General features: G+C 43.3%; 1 protein-coding gene across 2 annotated transcripts in view; it reads left to right on the top strand.

Moving 5' to 3' along the window:
• The window catches only part of LOC311231551 (uncharacterized protein), a 76055-nt gene that overhangs the window by 10024 nt on the left and 45094 nt on the right, over positions 1 to 20937 (top strand). For both annotated transcript variants that reach the window (XM_084318174.1, XM_084318175.1), the window contains exon 2: positions 8613 to 8741. In XM_084318174.1, the coding sequence (XP_084174300.1) occupies positions 8687 to 8741 (55 nt within the window). In that variant the 5' untranslated portion in view covers positions 8613 to 8686. The remainder of the gene's footprint in view (positions 1 to 8612; positions 8742 to 20937) is intronic.

Raw genomic sequence — 20937 nt, 5'->3', positions numbered from 1 at the left:
ATCACAACACGGCTAATAACGTTAGCTTTAACTCTCCGCCGGAGTGGACTACCATCGCTCCTCAGGAGTACTAAACGAGACATAATGATTTTACTGTCTGCAACGAATGTTATAATAAAAGCCCTTCGTTCTATACACTTGTCTGATTGAAAACTTTATTAACAGACCGCAGAATGGGACAACTCAGCACGCTCTGAGCAAAGAAAGGAACTGAGATATGAATAGAGTATTGCTTGCCTTGCTATGGTCCGGTAAATACGCTGATGTTATTGAACGTATAACTATATAATGTTAATGCCACAAAATGAATGCCTTTATTATAAAGTAGTAACTTTATAGTAATAATAATAAGAAAGGGTCGGGGGGGTTACGGGTAACCACCCCTGCCCGCGACACCGAGTGAACTGCGCACGACCAGAGGGGAAACTTCGAATCCGTGTTTCACTTTCAATAACTAATGCGTGCTTGCCGAATCCCAAACAATATTCATGCTGCAAAGTCATCCTCTAAAGATAGACATTTAGACTAGAGGCAGGCTATATGCTATAAAGAGTAGACTACTACTAAAAAAAAAAATGCATTCGAACTTTTTTTTGTAATTTTTTGTGTGCGTGCGGTAATAACCGCGGCAGTAGGAAATATTTTGCAAATTTGTGCGGTAAGGAAAACATCAATACCGCGGCAGCTCTATTTACAAACTGAAGACGGCTCTGTGAGGGCTGGAGGAGGCAGAGGGGCAAGCATGCTCTGAACAGCGTGTCAACAACTTCCGGTAGAACACTCGCCAGCTGGTACCGATACTGCAGAAAGTATCGGTATTTCGGGAAATGAGTATCGAAACCGCTTTAAATATTCAGTATCGATATGTATCAATACTTCGATATTTTTGACAACACTATATTGTACCCATTCTGCAATCTGTTAAATAAAGTTTTCATTCATTCATCTTGACTGGAAACATCACTGCCTGGTATGGAAACAGCACGGCACAGGACAAGAAGGCCCTACAGAGAGTGGTACACTCAGCCGAGTGTACCACGGGTATTGCACTACCACCCCTGCAGGTTCTATACAACAAGAGGTGCAAATCCAGAGCCTGCAGAATAATGAAAGACCCTCACCACCCCAACAACAGCCTGTTCATGCTGCTGCGGTCAGGCAGACGCCTGCGAACACCAGCTACTAGGACAGAGAGACTTCGGCTCAGCTTCTTCCCCCAGGCCATCAGAGCCTTGAACACTGAACTCTCCACACACAAGCACACATGAGCACACACACGACACACTCATGCTGCACACGCTCACACTTATGATGGTCACTTTACAAAAGGAAAGGTCACTTTAAGAATAGTATAGTATAACTTGAGATAGTATAATATAGCATTGTATAGCAGTGTACATAAAGACCCAGTGCCTCATCCGTAGCTAACAGTGTATTGCACTACCACAGGACCTAGCATGTCTTACCATGCTGCTCTGTAAATAACTCATGTACATACCGATACGCCCTACTTTGTTTTGATTGATTGATTGAAAATAGGGATGCCCCGATCGATCGGCCACCGATCGTTATCGGCCGATAATCAGTATAAATATGCAATCGGGGAATTCCGATAATGAGTCATATTCGCCGATCGCGGAAACTGATCAAGTGGATATCTCACTCGCTTGTCTCAGACGCACAGGACCTGCAAACTGCTCCTCCTCCCTAGCCCCGCCCGCCCCCGTGTAGAGTTTGTAAACAAAGAGGTGCGGCTCCTCTGCTCGAGTCTGTAGTGCATTCGACCTGCGCTAACGTTAGCTACCTAGCTATCGTTACTGTTTAAACAAAATTACCCAGTCAACTATTCACGTTTAGTAGGCATTGTCTAACGGTATTTAGCCGGCTAGCTACCGATAGCTCCTGATATCAACAAATGATCCAGAAAATCTAGTAGTCCATGTTCATACCTCCGGTAGCTTGCGTTAGCTTGCGTTAGCTGACGTTAGTTTACTGTTCAAAACGAAATGTCCCATTGAACTAAAGTTCTGTCTTAACGTCATCTAGCCGGCTAGCAGTAGCTACAGATAGCTCTTGATATCAATGTCTTATAACATTGATTTAATGCGTATTCGAGCTGAGGGCTTGCTGAATGTGAAATGACCAAAGCATAACGTTACCAATAGGGTCCGGCTGCAGCGCCGGAGAATCCTTTTTGGAGCTGGGCTACTAGAGTACACACAGACAGTGGAGCTGTTTGCAGATAGCGAGCATTTTGACTTGTTGCGTGGTGGCGATGTCTCGCAGATAATACAAGTACAAGTCTAATTATATAATATATATATTTTATAAAAAAAAAAAAACTTTTTATATAAAATAATTTTTAATTTCTTTTTAATCAAAAACGATCGGTATCGGATCGGTATCGGCCGATATGGCTCACGACGATCGGTGATCGGTATCGGTGGCAAAAAACGTGATCGGGGCATCCCTAATTGAAAACTTTATTAACAGATTGCAGAATGGGTACAGTACAGTTCAATACATACAATTGTTAAGGGGATGCAGACCAGAGAAAGACTTCGTCTTGTTTACATCAGGGTCCCCCATTTTCAATTCATCGTAACATATATGACATACAGATAGACAGTACTGCTACATCTATACATTTATGACATACCAGATTTGCAAATACAGTACTGTTTGTGATACGAAAAGAGGCCAGAAAAAAGAGTATATACATTTGACTTAGAAACTGTACATTGGAGGTTGGGTAGGTGGGGGGGGACTGTACATTGGAGGTGGTTGGGTGGGGGGGGGGGGGGGGGGGGGGGGGTGTAAGATAAGATTGAATAAAAATGGAATAAAATATACAGTAAATAAATACAGTAAAAATATACTGAGGTCTACAGTAGGTGTAATATTGCACAGTGCTAAGTACAGGCCCCCAACGCACATTACAGGCCCCCAACGCACAGTACAGGCCCCTCCTATGTATGGGTCTGCGGCACTGCAGTTTTATGCTATTGCGCAGAGGGGAAAACATTCTATCCTCTGGACTGGACAGGATATTCCTTTATTGATCCCCTTGGGGAGATTCAGTCGTCATAGTAGTGGGGTGGGGGTACAGGTAGGGGTGGACGGTATAAACGGTATACGGTATAAACGGTATGAATTTGCTCTACGGTATGGATTTTGACTATACCGTGTAACCGGTAGGGCAGCTCTAAAATAGCAATGACGTCATGTAACCACAGCGCGACTATTTCACTCGCATTTGCCCCTAAAAATAGATAGAATTAGTCATAGATAATAGATATGTGCGAACTGGAAAAAGTTATTTAGGAGGCTTCGCGCAGTGGGCGTGCCAGCCCCTACCGCACGCATGTAAACACGGGTCTAGTAGTCTAGTGGGAGGACGGCGGCGTCTCCCTGAGCTAACGTTAGCTTAGCTACCGTTACAAAATGACCCAGTCAACTATTCACTTTTAGTTTAATACATGATGAGGCATTGTCTAACCGAACGGTATCTAGTCGGCCAGTTACCGATAGCTCCTGACATCAACAAACGCTCCACAAAGTCTAGTAGAGAGTAGACGTGTATGCTACCTGTTACCGTTCAAAACGAAATGTCCCATTGAACTAAATAATTCACTGAGGCGTTGTATTAACGTTATATATCCGGCTAGCAGTAGCTACAGATAGCTTCTGATATCAATGTCTTATAACACTGATTCGATGCGTATTCGAGCTGAGTGCTTGCTGAGCACAGTTAAGTAACGTTATGCCAATAGGGTCCAGGTGCAGCGCCGGAGAATCCTGGCCGTAGCTCTGCTCGAGGCTACTCGAGTATAGGTCCAGGTGCAGCTCCGGACAATCCTGGCCGTAGCTGGAGGCTACTAGAGTACACACAGACAGTGGAGCTTGTTGCGTGGTGGCGATGTCTCGCAGATAATACAAGTACAAGTCTAATTATATAATATATATATTTTATAAAAAAAAAAAAATTATATAAAATAAAATAAAAAGAAATTTTATCAAAAACGATGATACCGTGATATATACCGTTACCGTCTATGCTTCAAATTATACCGTGATATAAATTTTAGACCATACCGTCCACCCCTAGGTACAGGTATGGTCAGGGACGGGTAATTACTTACTTACGCTTTTTACCCCGTTTGGGGCATATTAGGCCGTCAACAAGGGTTCTCCAAGCATCCCGATGGGACACACCTGGGGCCAGCTGGAGAGGTTGGCTCAGGATCGGGATGGTCAGGGTAATGGGAGAGCAATAAATATAGGCAATAAAGAAATGTAATTTTAATAAATTAAACCATATACACAGAGGTACAGATGAGTCTGTATACCCTATTGGTCATAATATAAGTTACAATAAATATAGGCAATATAAAATATGACTAAAAGTAAACGGTATACACAAAGGTGCAGATGATGGTCTGTACCTATCGGTCATAATATGCGTTATAGTCCATGCAGGGTTTAGTTTCTTTAATAGTTGTCATACAGAAGTACAGAATACTTTCATACAAAATGCTTCTTACTGTTACGCTCCAGAGACTGTGCTAGACAAGATAGTATCAAATAACATAGTATAGCATGTAATTTAGAAGAAGAAAATGAGGTCACAGTGTTCGGTATAGACATATGTACAATGTTCTGAGTTACCATATAATATACAATACTATGCAGTGTACTAATGTACAGTACTATATAGTGCAAAGCAGAAATGGGATGAGGTACAATTTAGGTACAATTTACAGTAAGGTGTACGAGTTGTAGTGCAATCCTTCATCAATAAATATAAAGTGTGGGGAGTGGGTGCTACAGTGTGTTTGTTTAAAGTGGGTGTGTGCTATAAAGTGTGTGGAGTGGGTGCTACAGTGTGTTTGTTTAAAGTGAGTGTGTGCGTGTGGATGTGTGTGCTATGTGCGTTTGGTGGTTGTTGTTGTGTAGTGTTCATTGTTCGTTTAGCAGCCTGATGGCCTGGGGATAGAAGCTTCTTCTGAGTCTTTCTGTGCTCGCCTTGAGACTCCGGTATCGCTTGCCTGACCGCAGCAGTTCAAAGAGGCAGTTGTTCGGGTGACTGGAGTCTTTAATGATTCTCTTAGCCTTGCCCTTGCAACGCTTGTTGTAAATGTTCTGGAGGGTGGGGAGCCCCCCTCCAATTGTGCGTTCGGCTGAACGTGTCACTCTTTGTAGTCTTCTTCGGTCTTGTGCAGTGCTATTCCCAAACCAGGAGGTGATGTTGCCGGTCAAGATGCTCTCTATTGTACATGAGTAGAAGTTCTTAAGGATCTTCTGACTGACTTGGAACTTCCTTAGGCGCCTGAGGAAGTAGAGGCGTTGTCGTGCCTTCTTCACAACACTGTCAATGTGTGTGGTCCATGTCAAGTCCTCGGATATGTAGGCTCCGAGGTACTTAAAGCTGTTGACTCTCTCAACCGGTGCCCTGTCGATGCTGAGGGGGCTGTAGTCCTTGACCCCCGACCTCCTGAAGTCCACAATCATCTCCTTTGTTTTGCTGACGTTCAGGGAGAGGCTGTTTTCCTGGCACCATCCCGCCAGGACCTTGACCTCTTCCAGGTAGGCCCTCTCGTCGTTGGCAGAGATCAGGCCCACCACCACTGTGTCGTCAGCAAATAGGTGGTTAAGAGTCAGACATTCCTAATAGTTCTCAAGTTCTGCAGCCGTTGGATCTCCAGCTGCTGGCAGCAGTCCGTGCCCCCGTTTTGTGGAGCCTGATGGCCTCTAGCATGCAGAACTGGCAGACGGGCACACGGACACACACGTTGTAACAGTAACGTTAGTGCCAGCTTGCTTTGCTGTTGCTGTGGCCTGGTGTTTTGAAAGTGCTCCTGTCCTTACCGAGCGGTGTGGAGGTGAGGAGGATCTGACGGTGATCTGGGCTTGTTCAGTAGTGGTAGAAATCTGTTATCCAACTGATATTGGATTATCTGTGGTGACCATCCATGACTCTTCTTTTATATTATTATTAGTGTTATTATTATTATTAGCCGCGGCAGCCTCAGATATTAGCCCTTCATTAGCAAAATCCAGAACTAACATTAGCTTAGCAGTGTTTCTCATCTGTTTATCTGACATACATTTAGGGATGCCCCGATCACGTTTTTTGCCACCGATCACCGATCGTCGTGAGCCATATCGGCCGATACCGATCCGATACCGATCGTTTTTGATTAAAAAGAAATTAAAATTTATTTTATATAATTTTCTTTTTAATAAAATATATATATTATATAATTAGACTTGTACTTGTATTATCTGCGAGACATCGCCACCACGCAACAAGTCAAAATGCTCGCTATCTGCAAACAGCTCCACTGTCTGTGTGTACTCTAGTAGCCTCCAGCTACCAAAAAGGATTCTCCGGCGCTGCAGCGGGACCCTATTGGTAACGTTATGCTTTGGTCATTTCACATTCAGCAAGCCCTCAGCTCGAATACGCATTCAATCAATGTTATAAGACATTGATATCAGGAGCTATCTGTAGCTACTGCTAGCCGGCTAGATGACGTTAAGACAACTATTTAGTTCAATCGGACATTTCGTTTTGAACAGTGAATTAACGTCAGCTAACGCGAGCTAACGGAGGTATCAACATGCACTACAAGACTTGCTGGAGCATTTGTTGATATCAGGAGCTATCGGTAGCTAGCCGGCTAAATACCGTTAGACAATGCCTACTAAAAGTGAAAAGTTGACTGGGTAATTTTGTTTAAACAGTAACGATAGCTAGGTAGCTAACGTTAGCTCAGGTCGAATGCACTATCTAGACTCAGCAGAGGAGGTCCGCCTCCTCTGTGTTTACAAACTCTACACGGGTACGGGCGGGGCTAGGGAGGAGGAGCAGTTTGCAGGTCCTGTGCGTCTGAGACAAGCGAGTGAGATATCCACTTGATCAGTTTCCGCGATCGGCGAATATGACTAATTATCGGAATTCCCCGATCGCATATTTATACTAATTATCGGCCGATAACGATCGGTGGCCGATCGATCGGGGCATCCCTACATACATTATCCTAGTTTAGCTTGGTTTAGGAGTCCATGGTAAAGTTGTATTAGTTACATTTTACCAAACAATCATTTTTCAATCTTCTGTAGATGTCCACGATATTGCATTTAGTTGTATTTTCATTTAATTTAGTTTATTTAGTTTAATTTAATCTTAGTTTTTCAAATGTGACCCAGGAAACACCACTTGGAAGAAAAAACATCTGATTGCCTAAAAACAACAGCTGCCTGCATCACTAACCAATCAGATGTTTTGGCCATCAAATATCTGCTACGCAGATGACAGCCAGATTTACATGCCATTAAAAAGAAACACTACCAACCCGGTAAAACCACTATTAGCATGCCTTGATGATGTTAAGGCATGGCTGGCATCAAACTGTCTTTGTCTCAATGACAGTAAAACAGGTCATGGTGTTTGGTCCCAGCAATGGTCATGTGCCTCCTCCTGGTGATTTGGGCCCTCTTGGGCTTTTTGTGAAGCCAACAGTCACCAACCTAGGGGTGAAATTTGATTGTGACCTAAAGCTGGACAAGCAGATCAATACTGTGGTGGGAAGGAGCTTTTTCCAGCTTAGGAGGCTGTCTAAGGTCAAACATTTTTTATCCCGTTCCGTTTTTGAAACGGTTATCCATGCTTTTATGACCTCTCGCCTTGATTACTGTAATGCCCTGTACGTGGGCGTCAGTCAGGCCTCCCTCTCTCATTTGCAGTTGGTGCAAAACGCCGCTGCCCGTCTGCTGACGGGAACGCGAAAGAGGGAGCACATTTCCCCTGAGCTGGCTGCCCTCCACTGGCTTCCTGTGCGTTTTAGGATTGATTTTAAGGTTTTACTGTTTGTTTTTAAATGTTTGAACGGCTTGGCACCGGGTTACCTCTCAGACCTGCTGGAACCCTATGTTCCTCTAAGGTCCCTCAGGTCCTCTGACCAGCTCCTCTTGGCCGTTCCAAACTTCAGGCTGAAGCTTAGGGGGGACCGTGCTTTTGCAGTGGCAGCCCCAAAGCTCTGGAATGAGCTGCCACTGCATGTTAGGCAGGCCCCCACTCTGCAGGTGTTTAAATCACGCCTCAAAACACACTTATTTGCTCTGGCTTTTGTTTTTTAAACCGTTTTCGAGAGGTTGGCCTTTTTATGTGACACATTGTACTGTTTTATTATGTGTTTTTATAAAAAAATTATGTTTTATGTTTTATCCTATGTTTGTGGACTTGTACAGCACTTTGGTCAACTTTGTTGTTTTAAATGTGCTATATAAATAAAGTGGATTGGATTGGATCATATGCAATATATGCAATATCATAGGCTTATATTCATAGATCAGAACTATAGCAGTGCATCTGTCTATATACACACCCATGTGTTTTTCAGTTCTTATGAAAATCTTCCTGTCAGGATTTTCCTTCCTTTCCAATTTGTCAGCCTAGGAAAATAGAGCTACCTGTATAGCTGGTTAAGGACTGATGGTTCTTGCTTGGCTTTCTGTGTTCCTGATGAATTTCAACTGAAAAGTTAGACCTTTGTTTGTTAGGATGAATGTACAATGTACTGATATTTCTTTCCTTACTTTCCCCGAAGATTGGTCTGAATATGACTACCCCTCATAGCCTCTCACACCTTGGTTTGAGAGAACTGTCTGTTTGGTGGACTGCATGAAACCGCCACAGCTGGACCAGGAGCAGAGCTGTTTGGACTGCATGGAAACAAGTATGGAAATGTTGACTTTAATCTGTAAACATTATGACTTTATAAGTGTTGACTTTAACCTCTTAACACTTTCAGTGCCTTTGATTAACGTTGATTTACCACGTTGAATGCCGAGACCCACTTCAATGATAGCGTTGTGAACGCATATTCTCTCTCTTAAATTATGGCTGTGTCTAATCTGCCTGTCGTTTATCAATGACTTGTTTGCAGTCAACATTGTCGAAACTGATTGTTTTTTTATCGGTTCATTTTCATTTTATAGCATTTTGAAAAGCCCTTGTTTTCAAGGAAAATATAAAGATTCCACGATAAAAGACATTTACTGGAATATTCTAGAATACACAAAAACGTTGTAATTTTTCGGCCTATTTATGAATAGTTTACAAATAAACGCTAGATTATCGATAGTATATGTGTACGTATGCACGCTATAGAGGCGATCTGAAAAATCGATTCTCTTATTTCCTCATCAGCGATCACACTCTCAGTGAAAACAGGTCTGATTATCCTAAGACTATCCTAAATTATCCTAAAATAGATTCCTTACCTGAGATCGGATGTTATCCAAAAAGATTATTCCAAGTCCTGATCGCCATTCCAAATATCGATCACGCTTATTGATTACAGTGTTGGTACTGTAAAATAAATACATAATCGTCGCTGTTCTGAGGGCCGGCGATCACTTGGTCTCTTCAGTTGGCTTGATAGAAAAATAAAATGAGCAAACTGACCCCTCCCCCTGTATCAGTCTGAGCTGATGGGGTGCAGTTACACAGGGAGAGACGATAGGGGGCGGTATCTTCCCAATTGAGCTCAGAGAGACTCTGCAGCATGGCTCGATTGATGAAATATGAATTCAAATTGCAAATAAAAAAAATACGGCAAACAAACAACATTTGTCGTCCGTCGGCACTCACCGGGGGGGCTGATGAAACGAGATATGTCGTCGCTGGCACTCAATGTGTTAAGCCAGACTCTCAAAATTCGCCTAAAGATTGCTCCACTTCTACAAGCCTGGTGGTATATTAATATTCCAAATTGCATGCACAATTCAGTACTGTATCTACAAAAAAAACTGTAAATCATCTTCCCTTTATTCATTTACCTTTTTTATTTATTTTTTGTACACTTGATCTCAAGAAGGTGCTGAATGAGCACCTGAATCTTTCACGACTGGTCAATGTTAGCATGGTGTTATTCACCTTCAAAGTGAATTAAACAGTTTTATAAAAGACTGTATATTCTCCTTTGGTTCATTACAATTTACTTGAGGATAGTATCAGACACAATATTTCTGACACTGGGAATACATTCCCTAAGGTCCATCTATGTCCCTAGATACCAGGAACTTGGGTATGTACTTTTAGGCCGATTTTCTGAAAATATGGCTACGGCTTAACCTCTTAAGCCCGGAGCCCTATTTTCTGAAAATCTGCTTAAAATACATACCTAATTAAATGGAATATTGCTCCACTTCTACAAGGTCCATTTGCATGTTCTTGGTATCTAGGGACATCTATGGACCTAAGTGAATGTATTCCCAGTGTCAGAAAGATTGTGTCTATTACTAGGCTTGCTTAAATTGTGATTAAACAAAGGAGAATATGAATTATGATTTTTTTTGCATCTTTGACAGTGAATAACACCATGCTAAAAATGACCAGACATGAAAAACGGCCACTGAGCTCGTTCAGTACCTTCCTGAGATCACGTGTACAAAAAATCGAAGGGAATTAATAAAGGGAAGATGATTAAACAGAAGGTTTTGTAGATACAGTACTGAATTCTCCCATCCGGACCAATGCAATTTGAAATATTATTATAGAATAGCAGGCCTATAAATTACTTTATTATAGCCAATTCGCACATGGATTGGGCCAAATCTTCTCTTTCAAATGGCAGAGTTACATTTTGGATTTAGTATCACCAGGCGTGCATGAAGAACAGATAATGAAATCTACTGTATGTACAGTAGGTTTTTTATTCATGCAAGAGCTCCGCCCTTTTGAAACTGATTTCAAATCGGATGGTTGCTAAATGCTCAAAATAGGGGAGACAAACTAACTGCGCTCCAATATATGCCAATAACGTTCAGTTTTGTGGTATATAATCCTGAGTAATAAGAAAAATAAAAAATAATAATCGGGAAGCCTCTTGCTTGCAGAAAACTAGAAGCCTTTGGGAAGTGTAGTTTTGAAAAATTCCAACGCTCATTGAAAGCTCTGGAAGGATGTCCTCTTCTCAAAATTACTCAAAATGACTACATTCACAGACGGCCGGTTATCTGCGATAACAACAACAACACATTATTTTATTTCTTCTTTGGTCCACTTTTTCTCTTTTTCTATTTCTCCCATCTAGGGCTGGGCGATATGGCCAAAAATGTTATCGCGATAAAATTATAAAATTATTTTCATATAACTCGATATCGATAATTATCGTCGATATAATGTCTGTCAAGTTTAATTAACTTCTTACGCCCGGCGCCGATGGACGGGCTATTAATAGACTTGTTTTTCTGCTGCGAATGTCTCGAGTTGATGTCGTCATCAGTCCACGCACATTAGCAGTTAGCCAGAGCGAGCAGTGTATCCCATGACAATGTACTAAATATCCCTAAAATACTCTGTTCCGCCCCAATACATTGCAACGACGTCCACCGTATACCACACACTACTATAACCGTGGCATCAGAATTCACGCCACATACATACTCGGCACGTAAATATATAAAATAGCGCCGTGCAAGCTAATTATACTAGCCAGCCTTGAGTCCTAAACCAAAACAGTAGCACATCTGGAGCTGTGGTGCGTAAGCACGTCATCACGTAACGTTGGTTGTTGTTAGTGAGTGTGCTGAGCCGAGGCTGAGCGGAGCCAAACTTGGAAAATCGATATATCGAAACTTTGCGACCACGTTTCATGTTTATTTCGAGGAAATAATTTATCGCGATATTTATCGTTATCGTTTTATCGCCCAGCCCTACTCCCATCCCAATTTATCGTGCCAATCCTCCCCCCCCCTGTCTTGAACGTTGCTCGCATATGCCCCCTACAGGTCGGTCGTAGGGAGGATAGAAGCCTTGCATCACATGTCCCCTCCGATACACGAGGAGGCAGCCTGTCGCATCTTTTCACCTGCCAGCGCGGACTCTCATTGGCGAGGTGTAACGTGTGGGAGGCTCACACTACCCCCGCCATTTCCTGTCTCTGCTGTGCAGGCGTCCCCCAACCGACCTGTATGGGTCACTGTCCACAATGTCCATATTACCACTCATCGACTTCCGTACACTATATCCTGCAGTCTATGTGGTGCCACTATGTTCTCCTCTAATGGTCTCCAGGATACCGATGCTTGAGAATCAAACCAGGTGATCAGTGGTCTTAAGGAGAACGCTTTAAAATAATAGTTGAAGTCTGGAAATGCTAAACCCTCGTCGGCTTTATTTCTCTGTGCAGTGGATCTTTTTATTCGTGGAGGTTTGTTGTTCCAAATTAATTTATATGCCGCGGAGTGTAATTTTTGCCAGTAACCAACAGGGGGGGGGGCAGGGCTGTACGCTAAGCTTTTTCACTAGGGGCACACTTGCCCCTAAATTAGAAATTTAGGGGCAAAAAATATGTTTTAGGGGCAAATTTTTAAATAACAATTTTACCATTATAGTGCAAAAAAATATGTTCCTCCTGCCTCATTACTGTGGTCCTTTTATTTAACATTTAAGTGCTTTTGTTGTCAGGTTTGTATCTTTTATAATGAACCAACTAGGGCTGGGCGAAATGGCCTAAATATGATATCACGATATTTTCTGACCTTTCTGCGATACACGATACACATCACAATGTTTTTCTTTTTTACCCCAAACAATTCATTATGAGGCTTACCAAGACAGTATGAGTTTGCAAGCTAACATTAAAGACAAAATAAAATACCCATGCATTTAGCATTTTTATATTATATATTAGATTTAGATTATTGGATTATTAGATTATATATTGCATATATTTAGCAATGAGATATTATATGATTTAGATATGAAATATGATGAATTGAAAATGGGGCACCCTGATGTAAACAAGACAAAAGTCTTTCTCTGGTCTGCATCCCCTTAACAATTGTATGTATTGAGCTGTACTGTACCCATTCTGCAATATGTTAATAAAGTTTTAAACCAATCAATCAATAAATAGCATTTTAGCATTTTTATGAAACTACTGTATATTTGTATGTCTCTAAATGTTTTGATGAATTGAAAATGGAGGACCCTTATGTAAAAAAGCCGAAAGTCTTTCTCTGGTCTTCATCCTCCTGCACTGTATTGTACCCAATATGCAATCTGTTAATAAAGTTCTCATTCATTCATTCTGACGGAAAACAGAATCATTTTGATTGACAGTAGAGTCTGCCAATTACGTCACAACGCTTGCACCCGCCCTGCTGTTCTTAGCACCAATCGGCAAGCGCATTCGTTTTTGACTTCCTGAATGCCCCGTGTGCTGACATCAACAAAGCTACTTACATTAGCTCCCCGCGGCCCACGAGTAGGAGACCAGTGCTCTGCAGGATGACTAAATGAGGCATAATGATTTTACCTCAACGAATGTTATAATAAAAGCCTTTCCATACATCTGTCTGATTGAAAACTTTATTAACAGACCGCGGAATGGGCATATCTCAGCACAGGCTGAGATATGAACGAGTAACGTGTGGACCAGATTGACGCGACACAAGGTTTACACAACAGCCCCCACCCCTTGTTTTATTGTATTTGTACCTGTACTACCTGCTGTCAGCTGTTTATCTCTCTCTGTGAGCTTGATTAGCTCACGTTAGCTAGCGTTAGCTCCGCGGCTAACCCTGAACTAAATCAATGACATCATTTCGAGTAGTTTTCACTGCACATAGAAGCAGCCAAACAGCGGGAGAATTTCGGGAGCATATGGCCAAAACCCAGTTAGGAACCATCGATTCCCATCCCTACTACTAACTTTACTTTTCTTCATAGCTAAATCAGACTCATTTCATAGTCTATCAGAGTGAGTGCTCAGTTGATTTTCCCCGCTGATCATACCTGAGTGCTCAGCGTCATCACACGCCTTGGATCATTTAGGAGTGAAATGCGAATGCAAGGCTTGAAATCCCTACTCGCAAGCCCGCCCCCAAATATTATTTACCAATCGCAACGGCCAATTAAAGGGGCAATTTGCGATGAGATCATCGCAGCGTACAGCCCTGGGGGGGGGGGGGGGTAACGGCAACATCGAGCTGAAGAAGTTAATTCTGGGTAAAACATCCATCTTAACTATTGATGCTCGGGCCTGTAATGAGTTTTTAAATTTTGACCACCTGCCGAAATCATTTGTGATCCTATCTAGCAATCCGGAATAATTATACTTCACCGTTTGGCATATAGTGGGGAATATTTCAATTCCAAGACATCTAAAGTGTTCTACCATGGGTATATTTGCTGGGAGGATGGTAGCCTTCGCAGTCACATTAAGTGGAAGGAAGGCCGATTTTGGCCAGTTTATCTTAAATCCCGATAGATTGCCAAAATCATCTATTACTTTGAGAAGATGAGGTAGGGAGGTGGTAGGGTTTTGCATGAACAATATTACATCGTCCGCATATAAGCTAATGTGATGCTGTGTTCCCTTAATTGAGATCGGCGCTATGGACTGGGATTGTCTTATGTACTGTGCCAAAGGCTCTAGGGATAGAGCAAATAGTCCGGGACTAAGAGGACAACCCTGTCTAGACGAGCGCGACACAGGAAAGTGTGGGGAGCAGAATTTACCTGTTAAAATCATGGCCGATGGATCTGTATATAGTACTTTGATCATATTAATGAACCCCTCTCCTAACCCCATCCTTCTAAGTAATGCCCATAAATAAGACCATTCCAACCTGTCAAAGGCCTTCATCGCATCCAAGGATAATACAGCTGTAGGAGGCGCGGCATCCTTGCTGGAATCTATCACATGCAGTAACCGTCTAATATTATCCGTGATCAGGCGGCCTCTTATGAAGCCTGTCTGATCAGAGTGAACTAAAGATGTCATATGTTTTTGAAGTCGGATGGCTAGTACCTTAGCGTACAGCTTGAGATCGGTTCCGAGGAGGCTTAAGGTCTATAACTACCGCATTCGGTGGGGTCTTTATCTTTTTTAAGTAGGATAGATATGAGTGCCATATTGACATCCCTGGAGAAGTTCCCCTCTTTGACTGAGTATAAAATCATATCAAGTAATAGGGGTCCAATTACATCCCAACATGAGAGGTACAGTTCGGGTGGAATGCCATCCCAGCCAGGGGCCTTACCACTTTGCAATTCAGATATAGCCTCCCTAAGTTCCTCTAGTGTAATAGGTGCATCTAACCGTTTGCTGTTGTGACTTATGATGTTTATTCTTGAATACGTTTGAGAAAGAAAAACTATAATTATGACAGACAGTGTCCACAAAACTGGATTTAAGTATTTATTAGCAGCAATAATAGTACATAATATACTTTACTTTACTTTGGATGCGCTTATAAGGCAAAGGAATGTGCGTAGGCAAATCAATAACGTATGTCCATTCTCATATTACGCAGGAGATAATAATACAACCTGAATCTTAGGAATTATATCTATGGTACACTAGTAATATAGCGGGAGATACTGGTAGGGTCCCCCCGGTTGTAAGCCAGCAAGGGTAGAGGATTTGTCGGTAGTAGAGTCTGGGTCAACGATGATAAGGAGACTCCAAGTACAGGAGACTAGGACCAGACCCTTTGTTCCCAGAGCCCAGGAAAAGACGACGAGGAAAGAGGGCTGGGATCCGAAACAGGCTGAGATCCAGACGACACCGCACACCACTGCCCAGTATATTGCTAGCCAATGTACAATCAATAGACAATAAACTGGATGACATCCGAGCAAGGATTCAATATCAAAGAGACGTTAGGGACTGCAATGTCCTTTGCTTCACCGAAACATGGCTAACACCGGAGGTTCCAGATCACGCGATTCAACCAGCGGATCACTTCTTTATCCATCGCAAAGATAGGTCATCAGAGTCCGGTAAACAACGTGGAGGAGGTATTGTCTTCATGTTTAACAAAAATTGGAGTGATCCAACGAACGTGAAGGAATTATCCAACCACTGCTCCCCAGAACTGGAATATATAACCATCAAGTGTCGTCCTTTCTTCCTCCCGAGGGAGTTAACGGCGATCGTCCTGATCGGAGTGTATATTCCACCACAAGCCAGCAACAAGGTTGCGCTCTCCAGACTACACGACGAGGTAAATAGAATACAAGTGGCTAACGTTAACGCCGCCATTTTAGTACTGGGAGATTTCAATAGCGCCAATCTGAGAAAGGTATTGCCCGACTTCTATCAGCATGTGACTTGCAACACCAGAGGCGGTAACATCCTAGATCACTGTTACACGCAATTTAAAGGTGGCTACAAGGCTCATTCTGATAGTGGCTTCGGTAAGTCAGATCACGCATCAATTTTTCTTTCACCAAAGTATAGACAGAGAATTAAAAGTACTCCCGTAGTCTCGCGAGAGGTGCAGAAATGGGATGTGACGTCAGAGGATACGATCCGGTCAGTGTTTCACAACACAGACTGGAATGTGTTCCGCGACACAGATAACATTAATGCCTACACGGAGACAGTGCTGGACTATGTTTGTACTAGGGTGAAAGAAACAATCCCCACTACCAAAATGAAAGTTTACCCAAATCAAAAACCCTGGGTAGACAAATCCGTCCGTGAAGCTCTGAGAGAGCGCACCAAAGCATACAACGACGGCCTAGAGGCAGGCAACATGAATGACCACAAGGTGGCGCGATACAACGTAAGGAGGACTGTGTCAGAGGCCAAACGACGCTACAGGGATAAAATTGAACTCCAGTTTGAACAAGCTGACTCTAGAGCTATGTGGCAGGGGCTCAAAACGATGACAGACTACAAAGGCGCCTCCCTCAAACTGAACAGTGACATCTCCTTAGCAAATGACCTCAATACCTTCTATGCGAGGTTTGATGCTGGTAATAACAACACCAGCTCACAAGCCTCGGCAATGGGGGGGGGGGGTCGGCTGCTGATGGAGGCGCAGTGTTCAGGGTAACAGAGCATGAGGTGAGGCGGACCTTTAAAAAAGTGAATATCAGGAAGGCAGCAGGTCCAGACGGCATCCCCGGCCGCGTCCTAAAAGTCTGTGCCGACCAACTGGCCCCAGTATTCACTGACATATTTAACCTGTCCTTAGAACAGGCTGTCATCCCCACCTGCCTGAAGAAGTCCACTATTATCCCTGTACCCAAAAAATCCAAGCCTGCTTGCCTCAACGACTACCGCCCTGTAGCTCTCACCTCCATAGCCATGAAGTGCTTCGAGAAGCTAGTAAAGGGCTACATCTGCTCCTCCCTCCCCATCAACATGGACCCCCTGCAATTTGCATACCGCCCCAACAGGTCCACGGAGGACGCCATATCCCATGTGCTGCACACAGCAGCATCACACCTGGACAAGAGGCAGGGGAACTATGTGAGAATGCTATTCATCGACTACAGCTCGGCATTCAATACCATAGTCCCCTCCATACTCATAGCCAAGCTCAGGGACCTGGGCTTGGGCTATGACCTCTGCCAGTGGGTCTTGGACTTCCTGACTGGCAGACCCCAGGTGGTGAGAGCAGGCAACTGCACCTCCTCATCCATCACCCTCAACATAGGGGCCCCCCAGGGCTGTGTTCTGAGTCCCCTCCTCTACTCCCTGTACACACACGACTGTGTGGCTCAGCGGAGTAGCAATACAATCGTCAAATTTGCTGACGACACAGTGGTGGTGGGCCTGATCTCTGCCAACGACGAGAGGGCCTACCTGGAAGAGGTCAAGGTCCTGGCGGGATGGTGCCAGGAAAACAGCCTCTCCCTGAACGTCAGCAAAACAAAGGAGATGATTGTGGACTTCAGGAGGTCGGGGGTCAAGGACTACAGCCCCCTCAGCATCGACGGGGCACCGGTTGAGAGAGTCAACAGCTTCAAGTACCTCGGAGCCTACATATCCGAGGACTTGACATGGACCACACACATTAACAGTGTGGTGAAGAAGGCACGACAACGCCTCTACTTCCTCAGGCGCCTAAGGAAGTTCCAAGTCAGCCAGAAGATCCTTAAGAACTTCTACTCATGTACAATAGAGAGCATCTTGACCGGCAACATCACCTCCTGGTTTGGGAATAGCACTGCAAAAGACCGAAGCAGACTACAAAGAGTGACACGTGCAGCCGAACGCACAATTGGAGGGGGGCTCCCCACCCTCCAGAACATTTACTACAAGCGTTGCAAGGGCAAGGCTAAGAGAATCATTAAAGACTCCAGTCACCCGAACAACTGCCTCTTTGAACTGCTGCGGTCAGGCAAGCGATACCGGAGTCTCAAGGCGAGCACAGAAAGACTCAGAAGTAGCTTCTATCCCCAGGCCATCAGGCTGCTAAACGAACAATGAATGAACACTACACAACAACAACCACCAAACGCACATAGCACACACATCCACACGCACACACTCACTTTAAACAAACACACTGTAGCACCCACTCCACACACTTTATAGCACACACCCACTTTAAACAAACACACTGTAGCACCCACTCCCCACACTTTATATTTATGGATGAAGGATTGCACTACAACTCGTACACCTTACTGTAAATTGTACCTAAAATTGTACCTCATCCCATTTCTGCTTTGCACTAGATAGTACTGTACATTAGTACACTGCATAGTATTGTGTATTGTATATTATATGGTAACTCAGAACATTGTACATATGTCTATACCGAACACTGTGACCTCATTCTCTTCTTCTAAATCCATGCTATATTATGTTATTATGTTATTTGATACTATCTTGTCTAGCACAGTCTCTGGAGCGTAACAGTAAGAAGCATTTTGTATGAAAGTATTCTGTACTTCTGTATGACAACTATTAAAGAACTTGAACTTAAGATCTTGATCCACAGACGAATACAGCTGTTCTCCGTAGCATGCAGCTCCGCATGGAAGAAAGCTAGCCGGCCTCAGGCTTCTGAGAGGCGGACTCGACGTGGCTCCTCACAGGGTAAATCCCACACAATTGTGGGTGTCGGCGATTCTCCGCTCCATCAATTACAGGACCAAAAGCAAATATAATCCAGCCGAAAAGGGCTATGCAGTCGTCGGTAGGTTATCCAGTGTACATAATCCACACGGTCCTCGTCTAGGGCCCCTCGGGTGAAAGCGCCATGGTAAGCAGCCCAGCCTGGATAAGCACTCTAGCTGGTACGAGGAAACGTTGGTGATGCTGGTCACTGTAGAACTTTAGCCGCACGATACACTATACACAAATAGACTATTACTGACTTAATAGAATAGGTCGAACTCAACGGTACAGCGTTAAACTCTGATACTTCAGTTATTAATTCGCACGCGGTCTCAATGCTCTATTTGGGGCCAAACAGGCCATACTTCACCACACGTTGTATCGTGGGTGAGGCTTCAACTTTTAGTTACTCCAGACTTCTGACTAAGTGAGACTAAGTGCTTCTGTATTCACCTGCGCCGTATTTATACGTTAAGTGAACAAACTAGTACCAGCTTTATTCCTGTCTCATATCCTTGCGCAGAACCGTTCATGTCCAGGCAAGTCCCCGGCGGTGACTTTGAACCAGACCTTGGAGGTATGGCTATGGCGCCTGTGGACCGCTGTCCAATAGGAGAATGAAATATTATGGTCTGTACTAGGCTAAAGGGATATTCCGTGTATATGTACAAGGAATATACAAGGGATATCAAACGATATACAAATATTATGCAATATATATCAATCAATAAATATATATATTCGGTTTAATCTGATCCTTCGTAACAAATATCATATTAACCTCTTCCGCCTGTGCGGTCCGGGGCCGGACCGCAAATTACATCACGTCATGAATCAAGCTCTCCAGACTGTTTGACATAATAATATTTTTTTCCCCCAAACATATTCAAGAATAAACATCATAACCATGTCACAACAGCAGTTATAATGTATATTTTCATCAATACGTTTGTTTACCAATAGGTTCAAGTTTTATTAGTGAGGTTTTAGTTTTGAAAAATGTGTTGTCATCGTGGAAATCGGCCATTTTGAATTACCGGTCGTCGGTGAATGTCATTTTGAGTCATTTTGAGAAGAGGACATCCAGAGCTTTCAATGAGCGTTGGAATTTTTCAAAACTACACTTCCCAAAGGGTTCTAGCTTTCTGGAAGCAAATGTCTTCCTGATTATTATTTAAAAATGTTCTTATTACTCTGGATTAAATACCATAAAACTGAACGTTATTGGCATATATTGGACCACAGTTAGTTTGTCTCCCCTATTTTGAGCATTTAGCAACCATCCGATTTGATCAGTTTCAAAATGGCGGAGCTCTTGCAATAATAAAAAACCTACTGTACATACACAGGGCTGTACACTGCGACGAGATTATCGCAAATTGCCCCTTAATTTGGCCCGTGCGAGTGGAAAATAATATTTGGGGGCAACCTTGCGAGTAGTGATTTCAACCCTTCATTCGCATTTCACTCCTAAATTAATCCATACAAATTGGATAAAAAAAATAGTAAAACATTAGCCTACAACCAGGGCTGTACAGTGCGACATAATGTCGCAGTGCTATGAAAGAATCTGTCGGCAATGAATGAACTTACTGCGATAGCCTGAGTGGAAACAATATTTGCGTGTGAAGGGAATCTGGGCCACGCATCTTGGTAGTTGTAGTCTATCGTGCAATTAAATACCATGTCCCGTCTGCGTAGAGTCCATACATCCAACACCAAATCCCATAATTCCTAGCGAACCATCGAATCGAAACAAAACTGAATGTGGGCTATGCATCGCCAAATAAGAACTTCCTTTCAATAAGTTTAAGCCGCTAATTTTGCTCTGCAAGAAGAACGGAGCGGATATCAGTCCATCTTATGACAACCACGTCCGATGTGGAGAGATGATAAGAGACCATAGCCGATTAAATTAAGTCGGATCTGGCAGTGATGATTGACGGGGACACGGACACTTCTAACGTTCAGTTCAGCCATGCATTAGGTGAGTCGCCCACAGGACGTTTTTCAATACTTAAATACTGTCTACTTAAATTTCCCTCCGGGGATCAAT

This window comes from Notolepis coatsorum (assembly GCF_963971535.1).
Source record: "Notolepis coatsorum genome assembly, chromosome: 7".
Lineage (NCBI taxonomy): Eukaryota > Metazoa > Chordata > Actinopteri > Aulopiformes > Paralepididae > Notolepis > Notolepis coatsorum.
Note: the sequence above shows the minus strand (reverse complement) of the source record. Positions and strands in the feature narration are given on the sequence as shown.